This window comes from Danio rerio, chromosome 18, assembly GCF_052040795.2.
Source record: "Danio rerio strain M-AB ecotype USA chromosome 18, GRCz13ab, whole genome shotgun sequence".
Lineage (NCBI taxonomy): Eukaryota > Metazoa > Chordata > Actinopteri > Cypriniformes > Danionidae > Danio > Danio rerio.
This window is the reverse complement of record NC_141038.1, coordinates 50,144,962-50,166,168: the sequence shown is the minus strand read 5'-3', so window position 1 is coordinate 50,166,168 and position 21,207 is coordinate 50,144,962. Positions and strand designations below refer to the sequence as shown.

General features: G+C 37.1%; 1 protein-coding gene and 1 long non-coding RNA gene across 51 annotated transcripts in view; both read left to right on the top strand.

The window, feature by feature from the left end:
* Positions 1–14,607, top strand: part of gramd1bb (GRAM domain containing 1Bb) — a 183,708-nt gene extending 169,101 nt beyond the window's left edge. For 18 of the 50 annotated variants that reach the window (XR_015515265.1, XR_015515262.1, XR_015515263.1 and 15 more), the window contains 11 exons: positions 1,392–1,566; positions 1,676–1,868; positions 2,155–2,301; positions 3,191–3,309; positions 3,396–3,538; positions 3,620–3,723; positions 6,131–6,331; positions 7,988–8,085; positions 11,332–11,439; positions 13,266–13,389; positions 13,546–14,607. Coding sequence is in view for 19 of the 50 variants with exons in the window: in XM_087293510.1 (XP_087149636.1) it covers positions 1,392–1,566; positions 1,676–1,868; positions 2,155–2,301; positions 3,191–3,309; positions 3,396–3,538; positions 3,620–3,723; positions 6,131–6,331; positions 7,988–8,078; positions 11,332–11,439; positions 13,266–13,389; positions 13,546–13,635 (1,495 nt within the window). In the remaining 31 variants the exon portion in view is untranslated. The remainder of the gene's footprint in view (positions 1–1,391; positions 1,567–1,675; positions 1,869–2,154; positions 2,302–3,190; positions 3,310–3,395; positions 3,539–3,619; positions 3,724–6,130; positions 6,332–7,987; positions 8,086–11,331; positions 11,440–13,265; positions 13,390–13,545) is intronic. The other 32 variants (XR_015515266.1, XR_015515264.1, XR_015515292.1 and 29 more) reach the window with 3 other exon arrangements.
* A 1,951-nt stretch (positions 14,608–16,558) lies between these two features.
* On the top strand, positions 16,559–20,789 carry LOC141378682 (uncharacterized). Its single transcript, XR_015515417.1, has 2 exons — positions 16,559–18,671; positions 20,567–20,789. It is a non-coding gene; the product is annotated as an uncharacterized LOC141378682 (long non-coding RNA).
* Positions 20,790–21,207: the final 418 nt, after the last annotated feature.

Sequence of the window (21,207 nt, the reverse complement as noted above, 5' to 3'; positions counted from 1 at the left end):
CAACAAAGCAACCAAATAATAACAATAATAATAATAATTAATGAATAATAATAAACTAAATATTTAATATAACTATACATATATATATATATATATATATATATATATATATATATATATATATATATATATATATATATATATATATATATATATAAATTAAATACCCCAAAAAAAGTCCAAAAAAACAACAAAGCTACAAAATAATAAGATAAATATTGAATATGACTAAAAATATATTTATTAAATATACTAAAGTCTAAAAATACAACAACCCAACAAAAAAATAATAATAATAATCAATTAAAAGCCTAATATAACTAAATAAATGTGTTGATAAATATACTAAAATCTGAAAAACAACAAACCAACTAATAGTAATTACAGTAATAAATCAAAAATCAAAAATCTTATATAACTAAATAAATATCGTATAAAATATCCTGAAGTCCAAAAATACAACAAACCAACAAATAATAATAATAATAATTATAATAATAATAATAATAAATTAAATATGAAATATAAATATATTATTAAATACATTAAAGTCCAAAAATACAACAAAGCAACATAATAATAATAATAATAATAATAATAATAATAATAATAATAATAATAAACCAAAAATGTAATATACCTAAATAATTATATTATTAAATATATTAGTAAAAAAATACAACAACCCAACCAAAATAATAATGATGAATTAAAAGCCTAATATAACTAAATAAATATATTATTAAAGTCCAAAAATACAACAACTCAACCAAATAATAGTAATAGTAGTAAACCAAAAATGTAATATTACTAAATAAATGTATTATTAAATATCTAAAAGACCAAAAATACAACAAACCAACATAATAATAATAATAATAATAATAATAATAATAATAAAAAACAAAAATGTAATATAAATAAATAAATATATTATTTATGTCAAAAATACAACAACCCAACCCAAAAAAATAATATTAATCAATTAAAAGTCTAATATAGCTAAATACATGTATTATTAAATATCCTAAAGTCCAAAAATGCTACAAAGCAACAAAAAATTATCCATTTGTAACTCCTCCCTCTTTTAAAAAGAAGGATGACAGCCATTTCATAATTTCATTTGAATTTACAGCGACAGACGCCAAAATTACACAATGAGCATCAAAGCTAAAAGTGGCAGTTTCAATGAGTTATAAAACATTATTTGACTTGCATAACATCTTGTAAAAAGGGGCCCATTAAAGATTATGAGGGCACATGCATTTTAAAACAGCTGATAATGTACAATAAATACCTCAATATTTCATTAACAAATAGAAATTTCCTCGTTCTAATTCAAGGTGGTACATAACATAACTTGTCTCTGTGTGTTGTTTGTGCATGTTTAGCTACTGTGAGGAGATTCCAGCAGAGGAGAATGAGGTCAGTAATGATAACTCATCCAAAAGCAGCAGCGAGAACAAGCCGGACAACAACAGCTCTCCTCCAACACACAAGCGATCCATCACTCACTCCACCATCACCTCCACCACTCCACCCAGCAGCACCGATACACCGCTGTCCGTGAGTCTAAGAGCTCATGCTTGCTTTCTACATCTCCTTTTGTTGTTGTTGATGTTGTATATTGTCAGCTGTATGCCATTTAGACTTTAGCGCCCTCTGCTGGTTTCAGTTTGACATCTCTGCTGAGGAGTACACGGACTGTCTTGCTGATGGAGATCTGCTGCCGCTGCCTCTGCTGGCCGAGGAGAGGAACAGCGAGCCGGCCAGTCCTGTGGGCTCCGTCCTGCCACCAGCACTCGACTTCAACGACAATGAAGACATTCCCACAGAACTCAGCGACTCTTCGGAGACACACGATGAAGGTTTGGAGAGTAAAAGAGAAACTGAATGCTTTCCTGTAGCTTCCACTATGTTTAGAACTCAATATTTTTTTGACTGAAGATACATAGCATGCTCGCCCAAAGTTTATCAAACAATGGATACTTTGAAGATTGCAGAAGTTCTCAAAGAAGTTCTCAATAATTTCACAGTTTCTTAGTAAAAATGATTCTGTTAGCCAGTAATATGCTTCTAATGTTGGAAAAGGAGCTGTTCATATAAGACAAATAGGATGTAATATTCTAATGTTGTGTTTGACTGTGTTTTCAGGAGATGAAGTTCAAGCATTCCATGAGGATCTGAACGGCCGTCAGTACATTAATGAGATTTATAAATTCAGTGTTGATAAGCTGTACAGCGTCCTCTTTACTGAGTCCCAGTTCATGACCGACTTTATGGAGCAGAGGAGATTCACAGGTCAGAACAACATCCATTTATTTAATTTTATTTTTTATTTTACTTTTTTTTTTTTTGCTCTTTTTTGTTTTACTTTTGTTTTATTTTATTTTGTTTTATTTTATTTTGTTCGATTTTTTTCTATGTTATTTATTTTTTGTTTGTTTTTTTTGTTGTATTTATTTTTGTTTTATTTTGTTTTGTTGTATTTCTTGTTTTATTTTGTTTTGTTTTATTTTTATTTTATTTTAAAATTATTTTTTTTTCTTGTATTTTATTTTTGTTTTATTTATTGTTTTGTTAAATTTTTTTCTATTCTGTTTTTTTTTTGTTTTATTTTATTTTTGTTTTATTTTATTTTGCTCTATTTTGTTTTATTTTTGTTTTCTTTCATTTAATTTAATTACATTTTTGCTTTGTTTTATTTTTGTTTATTTTGTTTTGTTTTACTTTTGTTTTATTTTTAATTTTTTTTTGTTTTTTTTATTTATTTTTGTTTTTATTTTGTTTTATTTTTGTTTCATTTTATTTTTGCTCTATTTTGTTTTATTTTTGTTTTATTTCATTTTTGCTTGATTTCATTTTTGTTTGGCTTTATTTTATTTTTGTTTTATTTTAATTTTGTTTTATTTTATTTTTGTTTTATTTATTTTTTATTATTATTTTTATTTGTTTTATGTCATTTTCGTTACATTTCATTTTGATTTATTTCATTTTAATTTGTTTTTTATATATTTTTTATTTTATTTTTGATTAATTTTTAATTTTTTTAATTATTTAAAAAAAATGTTGGTTTTTTTTATTATTTAAAAAAAAAATATATATATATAATTTAATAATAATAATAATAATAATAATATAATACATATATATATATATATAATAGTACTTTTCGCACATCTATTCTCAGATGTGGTTTATCATCCCTGGAAGAAGGAGGGAGCTGGGAATCAAACGAGGGACATCATGTACACAATTTCCCTGACCAATCCACTGGCCCCTAAAACCGCTGCTGTTACTGAGACTCAGGTGAGACCTTCATCTGTACACTTGTTTCTTTGTTAGATCATTTATGTGCTTTATTATGCTTGAAACAGATCCTCTCTCTGAATTAGACGCTGTATAAAGCCAGCCAGGAGAACGAGTGCTACATCATTGACGCAGAAGTCATCACACATGACGTGCCGTATCATGACTACTTCTACACCTTAAACCGCTATATGCTAACACGTGTGGCTAAGAACAAGTGTCGATTAAGGTTTGAATGTACAGATTTATATATTCAGCAAAACAGAAAGAAGAAAGAGATGGATGCTCAGGTGATTCTTCTATCCTTCAGGGTTTCTACAGAGCTGAGGTACAGGAAGCAGCCGTGGGGTTTGGTGAAGGGCTTTATTGAGAAGAACTTCTGGAGTGGGCTTGATGAGAACTTTAAAAGCCTCGGTAAGATCCAAACATAGCAAACTAAACAGCATAAATCCTGAGATCCACCAACAAACGTCTTGCCTTCCTCCCATAACCAATCCTAACCACAACAAATAGACCTCTACTGACGATAACCCACAGCTAAATCAAGTCACACCCACAACACTACTGAGTCCCATCGACAATGCCATTAAGCTCCACTCACATTCAATCCCAGCACACCCACAACAATAATAAGCTCCACCCAAAACATTAAATAAATTACAATTTTGAGCCACAGCTTTAGCAATGTCCACCTAGAATATTACAGAACCATCCCCACATTTGCGTGCTCCACCCACAACCCCAACCCACAATAACATTAAGCTCCACCCACATCAATATCAAGTCACACCCACAGCACTATTGAGTCCCATCCACAATATCATTAAGCTCCACTCACATCGAAGCACACCCATAACAATATTAAGCTCCACCCACAATTCTGAGCTCCACCCACAACATTAAATAAATCACCATTTTAAACTACAACCTAAGCAATATCCACCTAAAATAATACTGAACCATTTCGACATTTGTGAGCTCCACCCACAATTCTGAGCTCCACCCACAACATTAAATAAATCACCATTTTAAACTACAACCTAAGCAATATCCACCTAAAATAATACTGAACCATTTCGACATTTGTGAGCTCCACCCACAATAACTTTGAGCTCCACCCACAGCGATGTCAAGTCACACCCACAACACTATTGAGTCCTATCCACAATCGCATTAAGCTCCTCTCACATCGAAGCACGCCCACAATAATATTAAGCTCCACCTATAGTTCTGAGCTCCACCCACAACATGAAATATATCACAATTTTAAGCCACAGTTTAATCTATATCAACCTAAAATAATACTGAACCATCTCCACATTTGTGAGCTCCTTCCACAGACCCCACCCACAAAATTATTAAGCTCCACCCACATCAATATCAAGTCACACCCACAACACTATTGAGTCCCATCCACAATCGCTTTAAGCTCCACTCACATCAAAGCACACCCACAACATTATTAAGCCCCACCCACAATTCTGAGCTCCACCCACAACATTTAATAAATCACAATTTTAACAACAACCTAAAATATCCACCTAAAATAATACTGAACCATTTCGACATTTGTGAGCTCCACCCACAATTACTTTGAGCTCCACCCACAGCGATGTCAAGTCACACCCACAACACTATTGAGTCCCATCCACAATCGCATTAAGCTCCTCTCACATCGAAGCACGCCCACAATAATATTAAGCTCCACCTATAGTTCTAAGCTCCACCCACAACATGAAATATATCACAATTTTAAGCCACAGTTTAATCTATATCCACCTAAAATAATACTGAACCATCTCCACATTTGTGAGCTCCTTCCACAGACCCCACCCACAAAAAAATTAAGCTCCACCCACATCAAATATCAAGTCACACCCACATTACTATTGAGTCCCATTCACAATCGCTTTAAGCTCCACTCACATCAAAGCACACCCACAACAATATTAAGCCCCACCCACAATTCTGAGCTCCACCCACAACATTTAATAAATCACAATTTTAAACAACAACCTTAGCAATATCCACCTAAAATAATACTGAACCATTTCAACATTTGTTAGCTCCACCCACAAAAACTTTGAGCTCCACCCACAGCAATATCAAGTCACACCCACAACACTCACTATTTTAAGCCACAGTTTAATGTATATCAACCTAAACTAATACTAAACCCTCTCCACATTTGTGAGCTCCTTCCACAAACCCCACCCACAATAACATTAAGCTCCACCCACATCAATATCAAGTCACACCCACAACATTATTAAGTCCCATCCACAATCGCATAAAGCTCCACTCACATCGAAGCACACCCACAACAATATTAAGCTCCACCCACAATTATGAGCTCCACCCACAACATTAAATAAATCACGATTTTGAGCCACAGTTTAAGTTACATCCACTCAAAAATAAATACAATCTCCACATTTGTTAGCTCCACCCACAATGACGTCAAGCTCCACCCACAACAATATCAAGTCACACCCACTTCAGTATTAAGTCCCAACCACAATGGTATTGAGCTCCACTCGCTTCAAAGCACACCCACAACAATTTTACGCCACACCCATAATTCTGAACTCCGCCCACATCAACATCAATACAACAATTCTAAACTTATTTCACAACTCCAAACCCCAGTCACAACAATATTAAGCCACACCCACAACTTTCTTCACCTTCATTCTACATTTTACATCAATTTACTTTATGCAATTTATTTATGTCATCATAATTCATATTCATAATTCGAAGCAGAACAAATTTGTACCAGTATTTATTACCAATTAATCGTGCTTTTTTTTTTAATCAGAGCTGGAGTTAGCCAAGATGGAGGACGCCATGATGGAAAGCCACAGACTGTCTCCTAAATCTAAAGCATTGAAGAACTCCACCCTGAGGCGGAGAAAAAGACAGCTTGCCCACCTCCGCACAGGCCATCTAGATGAGACCCTCAGTCCTGTTACCACACCAACAGACGAGGAGGTCATCCATCGCATCAAACACGTGGCAGGTAAGCGTATGCACATCAGATATTGGCAAGCATCGAATAGAATAGGTTTAAATCAAAATTGACAATGTTTATGTGGCTAGCTTTTTCAGTATATATATATATATATATATATATATATATATATATATATATATATATATATATATATATATATATGAAGAACTAAATCCACAAACTCATGCATAAATAAAACTATATGAATAAATCCGCAAATAAATAAAATAAAATGTGTAAAATTAACTTTTCCTCAGCTCAACAGGCTAATGAGAGAAGCCAGTCAAAAAATTTGAACGCAAATTTTTTCCAACGAGCAACCAATGATGACATAAAGGCCGCCTTCTTATGATTGACAGACACCTTCTCATTAGCATGTTAACCTGAGGAAAAGTAAATACAGGATTGAGTTCAAAAATGAATAAACGTTTAAAATGGGGTGGAAGAAAATAAACTGTCAGTTTAGCAATTTCTTATTTCCCCAGCATTGTTGTAATCTATTTAACTATTTATCCGCCCGCACTATTAATTATTTATTTATTTATTTATGCAGAAATGTGCATATTTTTATATGTATTTATTTATTTATTTGTGGATTTATTTATATACTGTTTATTTATGCAGTAATTTATAGATTTTTAAATATATTTATTTATTTATTTATTTATTTATTTATTTGCGGATTTATTTATATATTGTTTTATTAATGCAGTAATTTGTCGATTTTTTAAATATATTTATTTATTTGCGGATTTATTTATACATTGTTTTTTGTGCAGTAATTTGTAGATTTTTAAATATACTTATTTATTTATTTGCGGATTTTTTTATACATTGTTTTTTGTGCAGTAATTTGTAGATTTTTAAATATACTTATTTATTTATTTGCGGATTTTTTTATACATTGCTTTTTTGTGCAGTAATTTGTAGATTTTTAAATATATTTATTTATTTGTGTATTTATTTATATATTGTTTTATTTATGCAGTAATTTGTGGACTTAGTTATTAATTTATATATTTAGTTATGTATTTATTTATTTATTTATCGTAAAGTACGCATGAAATCAAAGCTAACCATATCGATTTTGTTAGCTCACATTGCTTCTTTTGTGGTAAACAATTCATCTGTGCATGTTAGTAAGAAAGAACAATAGCTTGCCCTTGTAATTTTTAATTGAAACCTGAAAATGCACTTCCTGTTTGTTTTAAGTTAAACTATCAGATTAGGTCTGTCTGAGGTAGTGGGCTTGGCTAACATACTTAACCACGCCCCTCCAGCTGTCAGTTTTGAAAACAAACAGAAAATGTGAGCAGGAGGAGTTTGTTAGGTTGTAATAACTCTCCCCAAACCCTTTTCCTCATCGTACTGAATAAGATGCCTACTTTACTACATCCAATCAGCTTGCAGTAGAAAAAAGCCACGCCCACTTTTCCTCAGTTAATATTTTGTTAATCTGGAAACTGCATCACAATACGAAAAAAAACTGTTGCAACTTCCTATTCATGTGCACTTTAACCACACCCCCTCTCACTGTTAGTTTTCAATGAGGGAATTATGCACAATAACAAAGCCCCGCCCCCATCAGCATACTGAAATAAAAGTTTCAGCTACTTCCGGTTCTCACAGACTTTGAATTCATTTAAACATTTTCGTCCACAGGTTCCACTCAGACAAGACACATTCCCGAGCACACAACAGGAGGCGGGATTTTCTGCAACCTCTCTAAACCATTACTCATCATCAGCTTTGTGTAAGCAGCACTTCATATTGTCTATACTTACTGTACTATACTATACTTGTCTATCTTAAAGGCACAGTATGTAATTTTGGCCACTAGAGGGCACAGTTTGATGATGTCGTTACTGAGTGTGGAATCATGGGAGTTGTAGTCTTTGTTAGATCCATGTGGACCAAGGCCCGGAAAAGTTTTGGAAAAACAGAAAAACCCACAAAGTTTTGGAAAATTCATGGAAAACAGATCTCTGTATACTTGAATATATAAGTTATTTACTACTTTTTGTCCTTGGCAAAATCATACACTAATAAACAGATAGTAAAATATAATCAACAACAAAAATGTAAATAAAAACTTAAATGAAAAAGCTTATTTAATGACTGTCTTATGCTGTGTTCACACCAGACGCGGAACGTGCGTCAAGCGTGAGTGATTTACATGTTAAGTCAATGCAAATCCGCGAATAGACATCCTGTGGCACGATACGCGCGAATGAAGCGCAGTGAATGACGCGAAATGCGGCGCAAATGGCCACGTTCACCAATCAAGAGCTTGCTCTTGTGGGGGCGTGATTGTGACGTACACCTGTTGTCTGGAGTCCCGGTGGAAATCCTCCAGCCGACACAGACAAAATGTTATTCAAACTGGGCTGGGCTCAGTCAGAAGCTAGAGTCACCGGGCAGACAGAAGCCCTGCCCATCACGCGAGTCCGCGTCTGTTCTGAAGTGAATTTGATGCGTGAATGAATCGGATTTGACGGATGAATGAAGCATGGTTTGACGCGCAAATGAAGCGAGTAAACTCAAATGTTCACACGCCATTTATCACAAATGCTTACCCCTGTAGAGTGGCGGTGGTAAAGGGCACAGCGGTAATGGCCTTATTAAAATATCACCTACTGTAAATAGATTGTTGCGTGCTGTAATAAATTACACCCCACTCCTCAATTTTGCCTGACATTTAATGAGCTGTATGACTTGAATATTACAATATTATTAAATATTTCCATTTTAACAATATCAACAGCTGTTGACACGCACAATGCCTAGCAACTTAAAAACACAGCGCACTTCCTTTTTTCTTGTCAACAAACAATTGACTCCCAGAATTTAGGATAATGTAAGTACATAAGAAATAAGTGGGCAAAATATATAACACTGCTATAGTGGTTTTGGTATGGTTTAATAAACAAATCGTGCATGTTGTGCCTTTAAATCACACTGATAATACTTTGTTTATTTGAATAATTTGACTTAGTGATTTTTGTTTGTTTGTGTTTGTCTTTCTGTTGGTTTTGCCTCTTGTGGTTGGCCTTAGGATCTGTATAAGGTACATTCATTTACTGTCAAAACATAAATATATTCTGTTTACAAACTCCCATCTCTATCCTTTCATTGTCATGGTGTCCTTCTAGCAATCTAATGCTGCTCACCATTCAGATTTTCTTCCAGGGTTTCTGCGGGGTCTTAATCTCGAAATCCAAATTTTAGGTGTTACAACCCCTTTTTGTCTAGGGGAGTGGGTATACAAAGTAAGGATGGACAACAAGAATAATTGAGGAAATAAGTGATTTACAAAAAGTGAGGGTGAATCAGTGAGTGAGGTATTTACAATATATACAATGTCAAAGACAACAATGACATGCTAGAAAGACTGGCTATGGGTGGCGCTAAATAAAAGAACCAAACAAAACCAAACAGTCTTACTAATATTCACAACAAAATCCCCTCTAATCTAATAAACAAAAGATATGAAAAAAAGACCTTTTAAAGGCCAGGAGGCATGCAGGGATTGGCTGAGACTTGGGCAGAGTGGTAATTAATCGGGTAGCGGTAGAGATGGGATTGGTTGCAGCATGAACAAGTCAAACAGCCAATCAGAGACGGGAGTAGGCGGAGCAAGTACAGACATGATGAGACACAAAAATAAACAATAAAATAACCATATAAGTGCTGGCATGTAACATAGGCCTTAAAAAGTCTTATATTTACTGAAATATTGTTTTGTAGGTCTTAAATCTTTTTTTAAATAGGTCTTTATTTTTCTTTGTTTATGTACAGGATTGCTACGCAATCTGGCCAAAACCCTTACAATCACCAACAATTTATTTCAATAAAACTTTAAACTTTTTATTTAAAAAGGTAATTTTTAACTCTATCATAATGGTTTAATTATTTTCCTTACAATAACATTTGTTTAGATGTGCTCCATGAATATACTGCTGAGGACACAGAGCTGGACAGATTGTTGTCCATAGATTTAATTTATTATAGTTTTTAAAACATTTAAAAACATTTGTTAATTTTTTTTTTCCATTTTAAAGAGAGTTTATGTTGGAAAAAAGTGTATGGATACAAGTAGAGCTTGTTTGTTTTTATACAATATTTAAAATATTTATTTAAGAAATAAAATCTAAAATATTTTCATTGTTTATTATTATTGTAGTATTAAATGTATTAAATTATTATTTTTTTTTTTTGACAGGTCAAATAAAAATATTTTCCATCTGAGCCATTTGTAAAATGCCTTAACCTTTAGCGCTTTATGAGTCTAAAATTTCATTCATAATGGTCTTAAAAATGTCTTTAAAAGTCTTCAGTGTAACTCGGTGAAAACCTGCAGAAACCCTGTTCTTCATACTCCAATTAAAAACAATATGCTTGAATGCAATTAATAACTAACACAGCATTACCATTTTGTTTTTGTATGCAGTCTAGACCAAGGGTGCCCAAACTCGGTCCTGGAGGGCCGGTGTCCTGAATATTTCAGCTCCAGCCCTAATCGAACACACCTGAACCAGCTAATCAAGGTCTTACTAGATATTCTTGAAACACCCAGGCAGGTCTGTTGAGCCAAGTTGGAGCTAAAACCTGCAGGGCATTGCACCTCCACTAACGAGATTGGTGACCCCTGGTTTAGACCAAGGGTGCCCAAACTCGGTCCTGAAGGAAGGTAGCTATTCAAGCTCTTACTGAGCTTTTTAGAAACATCCGTGCAGGTGTGTTGAGGAAAGTTGGAGCTAAAATCTGCAGGACACCAGCCCTCCACGACCAAGTTTGGGCACGTCTGGTCTAGACATTTGTAGGAATATCTCAGGATTGACTTTGAATGGAATGCAGCAAATGTACGTCACGATGTAACATTTTCTAGACCTCCTCATCTATACAATCACTCCCACCCTATTCATCCAGCATTTATGTTGTGTTTTCCTCTGCTGAGTGTGTCCGTGTGCTCTAAGATCATGTGTATGTTTATTGTCTCCCGGCAGTCTGGTGCTACTGGTGTTTCTGAATGTGATGCTGTTTTATAAACTCTGGATGCTGGAGTATTCTGCACAGAGCCTCACCAGCTGGCAGGGCTTACGCTTACATGAGAGGTACACAACACATGTACTAAATTGGGTGTAGTGTATGAGTGTTAGTAAGAATGTGAAAGAGTTTGGGTGTTTTTCAGTACTGGGTTGCGGCTGGAAGGGCATCCCGATGTAAAACATGCTGAAAAAGTTGGCTGTTCACTCACTTGTGGTGACCCCTGATAAATAAGGGACTAAGCCGAAGGAAAATGAATGAATGACCTCACCCCTCACCCCAAACTACCATGATATTGAGTCAGTTATGTTTTTTTAGACATGGGACGATGACCGATTTCAAGGTATATCCAGTGGCGTAGTGGTTGGGCCCGCAGGTATTAAGGGGCCCCGCGTCGTTGCGATTTTCAATAATTAAAAATCCGGCAACCGCAATAATCAAACTCTCTTGGGAACAACTGTGGTCGGAACCAAAGTTCACAGGTCTGTGTTCTCTGAACACTTGTCAAGCGGTGGACTACTTCATTCTGATTGCTTGGCGCCAAATCGTGTCATAGCCCATACCATAAAGTTAACTTGATTTCAATTCTCCTCGACGGCCACACTGGAGAAGACGCGCCGCGCTGTTTCACGCCGCCGGTTCTCACTGAAAATGAATGACTTCTGCTACTTTGACGCTCTCGCCACTTTCGGTTTCTGAACGCTCCTCAGTTTGTGAAGACTTGCCCGCGTTGTCCCTCCACCCCGCCCCCTTCCCCGCTCCTTAGTTTGTGATCGCTCCTTAGTTTGTGAAGGCTTCCCCGTGTTGTCGCTCCACTCCGCCCCCTTCCCCGCTCCTCAGTTTGTGAAGGCTTCCCCGCGTTGTCGCTCCATCCCGCCCCCTTTCCCGCTCCTTAGTTTGTGATCGCTCCTCAGTTTGTAAAGGCTTCCCCGTGTTGTCTCTCCACCCCACCCCCTTTCCCATTCCTTAGTTTGTGATCGCTCCTCAGTTTGTGAAGGCTTCCCCGCGTTGTCCCTCCACCCCACCCCCTTTCCCATTCCTTAGTTTGTGATCGCTCCTCAGTTTGTAAAGGCTTCCCCGCGTTGTCCCTCCACCCCACCCCCTTTCCCATTCCTTAGTTTGTGATCGCTCCTCAGTTTGTGAAGGTTTCCCCATGTTGTCGCTCCATCACGCCCCCTTTCCCACTCCTTAGTTTGTGATCGCTCCTCAGTTTGTGAAGGCTTCCCCGAGTTGTCGCTTCACCCCGCTCCTCAATTTGTGATCGCTTCCCCGCGTTGTCCACCCCCGTCCCCCACCCACCCATCAGGGGGCCCCGTCAGTGATCCCTGCAGGGCGGCCTCCGCATTTTGCGCTACGCCACTGGGTATACCGCGGTTTGAAAAGTCAAGGTTTAAAAACCATCAACATTTTATGCTATACCATTCCTACGGTAAATGTAAGATTTTTATTTACATATTTTTAGGACTACAGTATCTCCAGCAGAAAAGATATCCAATGATGCCATTTTAAAATGTGAAGAAATCTGTGTTTTTGAAACTAATGAAGACGGCAGAAGTCAATGATTTCATTATAATTATTTAGCCTGACATGTTTACTGCTCCAAAATATTTTAAATGTCTCTTAAAATAAAATATATTGTGTTCAAAAGAGAAAAAAAGTTTTGTTCTTTTACCTAGACATTTAAAATATATATATTTTAGAGCAGTAATCACAATACCGTGATACCGTGAAACGGTGATATTTCTATCCAAGGTTATCATACTGTCAGAATCTTATACCGGCCCATGCCTAATGTTTCTAATCACTTTCCTAAACTCACTTTCTATACAAAACATCACCAAATGGACTAAATGGTTTTCTTCCCATCTGTCTTCCCATCTATCCTGCATTTTAGCAGTAAACTGCCACAGACACAGATGGAATGGGCACAACTCTTGGAGTCCCAGCAGCGATACCACGACGCCGAGCTGCAGAAATGGAGAGAAATCATCAAATCCTCAGTATTGTTATTGGATCAGGTATGGTATATTACACGTCTGCATACGTGATAAAGTATTGTAGATTGGTAAAAAAAAAAAACTTAAGAATTTTGTTGTTTCAACTCATTTGAATTATGTAGTTTGAACAAGCAACAAAAGTAATCTTTTTAAGTGTACGCATTTGTGTCCACGCAGATGAAGGACTCCTTACTGAGCCTACAGAAGGGTGTGGGTCTGCGAGAATACAACTCCGAGTCTGACCAGAAAAGGAGTCGATATTACTGACACTTACCCTCCAGGCCACCAGGGCGCGCTGTGCAATGTAGAGCCACGTATGCGAATGAAAGGCGAAAAAGGGCCCAAATATGCGTGTTTGACTATGCATACCAAACAAAAAGAGATATTTGATGGAGACGCATCAGAAACTGCCATCAGCCGATCCAAGTGGACAGTCTACACATCTGTGGGACGGCTTTCCTTCAGGTTGTCGCTGTACGAGAATGAAGCAGATCGTGCTGGGAAAACGAAGAGCATGCTTTCTATTTTTTGACCCCTGCTTTCTTTTGAAGTGCGTTTTATTGGTACAAGGAACGAGGGATTTATCGTTTTAGCTTGATTTGATAGAGCTGCTCTGTCCCTTTTCTCGTTTGTAAGAGGTTTTTTCACACTCAAATCAATCATGCTGTAAATTCAAGGCTGGTTTCCTTGATAATTCTGCTCTAGATGATTTTATTAGGTTCTACAAGACCTTAAGTTTCTGTGAAGCGTTTACCATTATATGGAAGTGTTTTGTTTTTTGCACCTGAGAAAGACTGTGAAAAGTACAGTGGCTGAAAGAGCTTAACATGCTGCCATTTAAGAAAGCACGTTAAAAAAAACGTGAGCAAAATTAAAAAAAGATCATCGTCTGACAGCATACATATTGCAAATCCTCACAACCCAAACAAAATAAGAATACATGCTGCGTTTTCTCACAACACATGCAAATAGCATGAAACACAAAGGAATAGGGGGACCCAAAAACGTGACGGACCTGGCTTGGATTTGTTTGTTGTGCCGTGACTATTGGCTCAGGTGATCTTTGAAAGGTGATTTTTTTGGTTCATTTTAACATCCTCATTACACCATTCCCTTTTGTATACTGTTAGCTTAAATAACCATAAATAGCTGGGTCCGTCAAGATTTTGGGTCCCCTGAAACATTTCCGTCGTGTTCTGTGCTATTTGCTTGTGGTGGGCAGAGCGAGGCTTCATGAAACACTGAAACAGTCGAAGCAAATGTGTCGAATCTTCAAAACGTTTCGAAACCCTTCTCTATGATGACATCTAGTGGTAATTTTATGTATTGCTCTGAAACAGCTTTAGCACAAAAAATATTATGCAAATTGAGGAATTATACCCAATGTTGTAGAGTTGACATTTAAAAGTGATTTAGTAAAGTGGTGAGAGTTCTTGACTAGCATGCTAACAATGGGTTTGAATCCAGGGTGATGTAGTTATATTAGTTATCGCTGTAGTCACATGATTTGGGTGTTTTCAGTCGCTTTAACCACGTGACCTGAGTGTTTCTAATCACTTTAACCATGTGACCTGGGTGTTTCGAATCGCTTTAACCACATGACCTGGGTGTTTTGAATTGCTTTAGTTACATGACCTGGGTGTTTCAAATCGCTTTAGTCACATGACCTGGGTTTTTCAAGTTGCTTTAGTCACGTGAACTGGGTGTTTCGAATCGCTGTAGTCACATGACCTGGGTGTTTCGAAACACCTTAGTCAAGTAACGTCGGTGTTTTAAAATGCATTAGTCACGAGAACTGGGTGTCTCGAATCGCTTTAGTTATGCGACCTTGATGTTTTGAAACACTTTAGTCATGTGACCTGGACGTTTCAAAATGCTTTATTCATGTGACTGAAGCAATTCGAAACACCCAGGTCACGTGACAAAAGCATTTCGAAACATTCAGGTCACATGACTAAAGTGTTTCGAAACATCCAGGTCATGGGTGTTTTGAATCACTTTAGTCACATGATCTGGGTATTTCGAATCACTTAAGTCACGTGACGTCAGTGTTTCGAATCACTTTAGTCACTTGACCTAGATGTCTCGAATCACTTAAGTCACATGACCTGGATATTTCGAAACGCTTTAGTCACGTGATCTGGGTGTTTCGAAACGCTTTAGTCATGCGACTGGGTGTTTCAAATCGCTTTAGTCACGTGAACTGAGTGTTTCGAATCACTGTAGTCAAGTAACGTCGGTGTTTCAAAATGCATTAGTCCCGAGACCTGGGTGTCTCGAATCACTTTAGTTATGCGACCTTGATGGTTTGAAACACTTTAGTCATGTGACCTGGATGTTTCAACATGCTTTATTCATGTGACTGAAGCGATTCGAAACACCCAGGTCACGTGACTAAAGCATTTCGAAACATCCAGGTCACATGACTAAAGTGTTTCAAAACATCCAGGTCATGGGTATTTTGAATTGCTTTAGTCACATGATCACTTTAGTCACATAATCACTTAAGTCACGTGACGTCAGTGTTTCGAATTACTTTAGTCACTTGACCTGAATGTCTAGAATTACTTTAGTCACGTGACCTATGTGTTTCGAAACACTTTAGTCATGTGACCTGGTTGTTTCATATCACTTTAGTCACATGACCTGTGTGTTTCGAATCACTTTAGTCACGTGACCTAGGTGTTTCCGATCATGCTTCGGTGCAGTGTTTTGGAACACTTGCACTTCGAGACACTATTTGCATGTGTTGCGAGAAAATGCAAAGTTTTTGCTTAATTTGTTTGCAATGTGAGAATTTGCAACACGTATGCTGTCAAAGTGATGGTATTTATTCTAATTGTATGTGCTTTCTTAAATTGCAGCATGTTAAGGTCGGCCGCCATAGAAAAGGGACATCGCAGCTAGGAAGATGGAACGATGTTAGTTTTTTTTTATTATTATTACTAAACTGTGATATCTCTTGATTTATTTGAAGATGTAGAAAAATATATGAAATTAATATATATATATATTTCAATATATATAGAGGTCATTGCAGATATTTATTGTTAATTTATACACATAGAACACTTATCAGAGCTCTAGACCGAAAGAGTTTATAATTATGTGTGGCGCGTTTGAGACGCGACAGTGCGAGCGAGTGCGTTTGACGTATTTTGATCTGTGTCTACTTTGGTGATTGTAAAGTGTGTTAAATCATTCCACTCAGTCTTGTGTCTTCCTCCCGGCACATGAAGCCAAACTGCCTTTTTCTTGCCCAGCAGCTCAGTCCACTGGGTGTCTGTTTACACATCCGCCTGGCTTCAGAAAGCCCAATGGTTGAAAAAAAAAAAAGGCCATCTTGGCTCGGATTGGCCCCATGCACATATTCACTATTTCCCTGCTGAGGCACCATTCCTGTTTTATTATTGTTGTTGTTGTTTATTTTTTCGTTCTTTTGGTCTGAAGTAGGGCTGGGCCGATAAACGATATTATATCGAACCCTGATCAAATTTATGTCGATAACAATGAAAAGCTCTGGACTTTTTTACTCTATATTGATCTAACAGCCAATCACACAGCAGAAATGTGCAACAATGGGAATCTAGAAGTGTGTTGATATTACAGACACCCAACCCAAATTTATCGGCCACAAAAAATAGTTCATCCTATTTAATGGACCCTCTGATTTTTGTGGCTTCAGTCATTGTTGGGATACTCTTTTAAATCTGGAAGCATTAACAACTAATGTTGAAATATATACATCGTTATCGTTCAATATGGAAAAACAAAATAAATTGAGATTGCATTTTTGCCATATCGCCCAGCCCTAGTCTGAAGTGAGGTTTTTTTAATTTTACGCCAATAGCCCATTCTTTTTAAAGCGTTGAATTTACCTTATGGGAGATTATTAACTTTTTTTTCTTATAGAGCATAAATACATGCATACATGCTCCAGCCTAAACCAAATGTAGTATTTATAGCATAGTAGAATTTATTTATATATAATATATAAAATGCAAAAATTCCCTTTTTATGCAGACAGAAGTCATTGTAAAAAAAATCTCATGATGTGAAGAGATGTGGCACTTTATGACCGGGCGTTGTAGAAAAGAAAGCCTGATATATACAGTTGAAGTCAAAATTATTCGTCCTCCTGCGAATTTTGTTTTTTAAATATTTACCAAATGATGCTTAACTGAGCAAGACATTTGTCACTGGATTTCCGATAATATTTTTTCTTCTGGATAAAGTCTGATTTGTTTTAGTTCGGCTAGATTAAAAGCAGTTTTTAATTTAAAAAAATAATAATTTAAGGTCAATATTATTAGATGGAACGTGAGATCGATAGGTGGACTGGTGCAGTGGCAGCAGTAATGCGGTCGATGTACCGATCTGTTGTGGTAAAGAAGGAGCTGAGCCGAAAGGCAAAGCTCTCGATTTACCTGTCAATCGACGTTCCTACTCTCACCTATGGTCATGACTGAAAGGACAAGATCTCGGATACAAGCAGCCGAAATGAGTTTCCTTCACAGGGTGACAGGGCGCACCCTTATAGATAGGGTAAGGAGCTCGGAGTAGAGCCGCTGCTCCTCCACATTGAGAGAAGTCAGCTGAGGTGGCTCAGGCATCTGTTTCACATGCCTCCTGGACGCCAACCTACCACGTTCTCCCCGTGCTCACATGGGTTTCCCCCGGGTTCCCCGGTTTCCTCCCACCATCCAAAAACATGCATCTTAGGTTAATTGACTAATTCAAATCAGCACCATAGACATGCTCCTAGTAAGTAGTTATCTCTGAAGAGCACTCACTATCTGTTCATTAGCTACTACAGCAGGGGAGTTCTCGAGTTCTACCTAAGCTCAAACTCCCCTCTCGCCTTGCAATGGGAGGGAGCCCCAGGCTCGAGGATCTTATGAGCTCAGGGCTCTCTCGGGACAGCATGCCAAACAACCTTTATAATCAATCATCAGCTAAGTGTGAACTCTTGAAATAGAAATTTGGGAAAATATGCACAGAGGCTAATCATTTTGGAGGGCTAACTATTCTGACTTTCACTGTATATATCAATCTATAAGAATGTGTTTGCTGGCATATTGCTGGTGGGGACATATGATCATATTCCAGCTACAAACCGTGTGGTATTGTAATAATGAATGTATGATCTGTTTTGTTTTTTTTAATTTCCCAGAAGAGCATCTGCAGTAATGTGATCTGAAGTTTTTTGCTGTGGATCTTTCAAATCCAACTTTAGTGTTGCTCTGCGCAGTGTTTGAAGCTGGCGTTTTTATTCCAGAACATGAGATCGTTGAACAGTTGAGGTATTTACTGCTTTATTCACTGTTAAACCTTCCAGAAATCTTTCTTTTTGGCATTAGAGTGCATCTGTATTGGGTGTTGAGTGTGTGTTCTGCAATATGATTTGACTTTTTTTTTCCACTATGTGTGATGAATTGGTTGCTCATGGTTTGGTATTTTGGAACAGATTGAAGAGAAGCAAATGAAATCACTGTCACAATCATGTTCACTGTACTGTATGTTTGTAAGTGTATATGAATGCCTTGTGTTTATTGAACTTCGAGAGAATTCATTTATTGGGGGTGGAGGAGGGTGGGAGGACCACCCATGTGAAAACTTTCAGCTTGGCTGTTGAACTTTCAGCCTGATCGTTTATTAATACACACTGACTTCTCATGATGTATCTGACCAAAGATTTAAATTAGCAAAAAAAAAAAACATGTTGATATTGTTAGAGATTTGGCATTTGTGATTCAGACAAAGCAAAGATTGTCCTATAGTCTATTTTAACGTTTATACACTCACCGGCCACTTTATTAGGTACACCTGTCCAACTGCTCGTTAATGGAAATTTCTAATCAGCCAATCACATGGCAGCAAATCAACGCATTCAGGCATTAAAACATGGTCAAGACGATCTGCTGCATATCAAACCGAGCATAAGATTGGGGAAGAAAGCTGATTTCAGTGAATTTGAACGTGGCATGGTTATTGGTGCCAGATGGCTGGTCTGAGTATTTCAGAAACTGCTGATCTACTGGGATTTTCACGCACAACCATCTCTGGGGTTTACAGAGAATGATCTGAAGAAGAGAAAATATCCAGTGAGCGGCAGTTCTGTGGGTGCAAATGCCTTGCTGATGTCAGGAGAATGGCCAGACTGGTTCCAGCTGATAGAAAGGCAACAGTAACTTAAATAACTACTTGTTACAACCGAGGTCTGCAGAAGAGCATCTCTGAACACACAACAAGTCCAACCTTAAGGCAGATGTGCTACAGCAGCTGAAGACCACACCGGGTGCCACAACTGTCAGCTAAGAACAGGAAAATCAGGCTACAACTCACACAGGCTCACCAAAACTGGACAATAGAAGATTGGAAAAATGTTGCCTGCTCTGATGAGTCTCCATTTATGCTGTGACATTTGGATGGTCGGGTCAGAATTTGGTGTGAATAACATGAAAGCATGGATCCATCCTGCCTTGTATCAATGGCTCAGGCTGGTGGTGGTGGTGTAGTGGTGTGGGGGATATTTTCTTGGCACACTTTGAGCTCATTAGTACCAATTGAGCATCGTGTCAACACCACAGCCTACCCGAGTATTGTTGCTGATCATGTCCATCCCTTTATGACCACAGTGTCTCCATCTTCTGATGCGCTGATGAACGCACCATGTCATAAAGCGTGAAGCATCTCAGACTTGTTTCTTAAACATGATAATGAGTTCACTGTACTCAAATGGCCTCCACAATCACCAGATCTCAATCCAATAGAGCACCTTTGGTATGTTGTGAAATGGGAGAATCTCAACATGGATGTGCAGCCGACAAATCTCCTGCAACTGTGTGATGCTATCACGTCAATATGGAGCAAAATCTCTGAGGAATATTTCCAGTAACTTGTTGAATCTATGCCATGAAGGATTAAGGGAGTTAAAGGGGTCCGACCCGGTACCAGTAAGGTGTACCTAATAAAGTGGCCGGTGAGCGTATCTCACTCAGTGCATCAGATTCTGTGCTATGAGGTTTTGACGTCATTTCTGTGCTGTGGCTATCATGACAACCGTATCCAAGCAACAATCACAAAACAACCGTTTTATTTATTTTATATATTTTTTTGAAAGTGTTCGGGTTGATTTCTGTTCACCTGCAAACCGTAACTTAGCAAAGACTTACTGTGTTTTTCTTTTTCTTTTCAGAGCTGTTTGTATCTCTAGACCAGGTTGATTTGTACATGTTTCCATATGCACTGTATGAATGACATATGTGCAGCGTTCACTGATATAGGAAGCAGAACTGTGCTGTGCGCGGTTTCCCATTCTTCCGACAACTTTGTCTGATAGAGACTCTGATTCAGTGGCTGTCTGATCTATGTGAAGTAGACAGATTACAAATAATAATAAAACAACACTGGAAAACTGGCCTGATTTGTTTCCTTAATGACTGTATTTTGTTTACTGCCAGATGTTAAAGGGATAGTTCACCCAAAAATGAACATCAAGTGGTTTCAATTGAGTTCCTTTCTTCTGTTGAACTCAAACGAAGATATTTTGAAGAAAGCTAAAAAAAAACGGTAACTATTGACTCTAATAGTAGGTAAAATTAATACTTTGGAAGTCGTAAATGTAAATTTACTCACTATTAAACACTCTTTACTCACCGTAAAGTGGTTCCAAACATTTCTGAAGACATTTTGAACAAAGCTAAAAACCATTGACATGCATAGAAAAAACTAATACTATGGAAGTCAATGGTTACCGGTTTCCGGTTTGCTTCAAGATGTCTTCGTAAGTGTTCAACAGAAGAAAGGAACCATTTTGAAACAAGTAAACGGAGACTA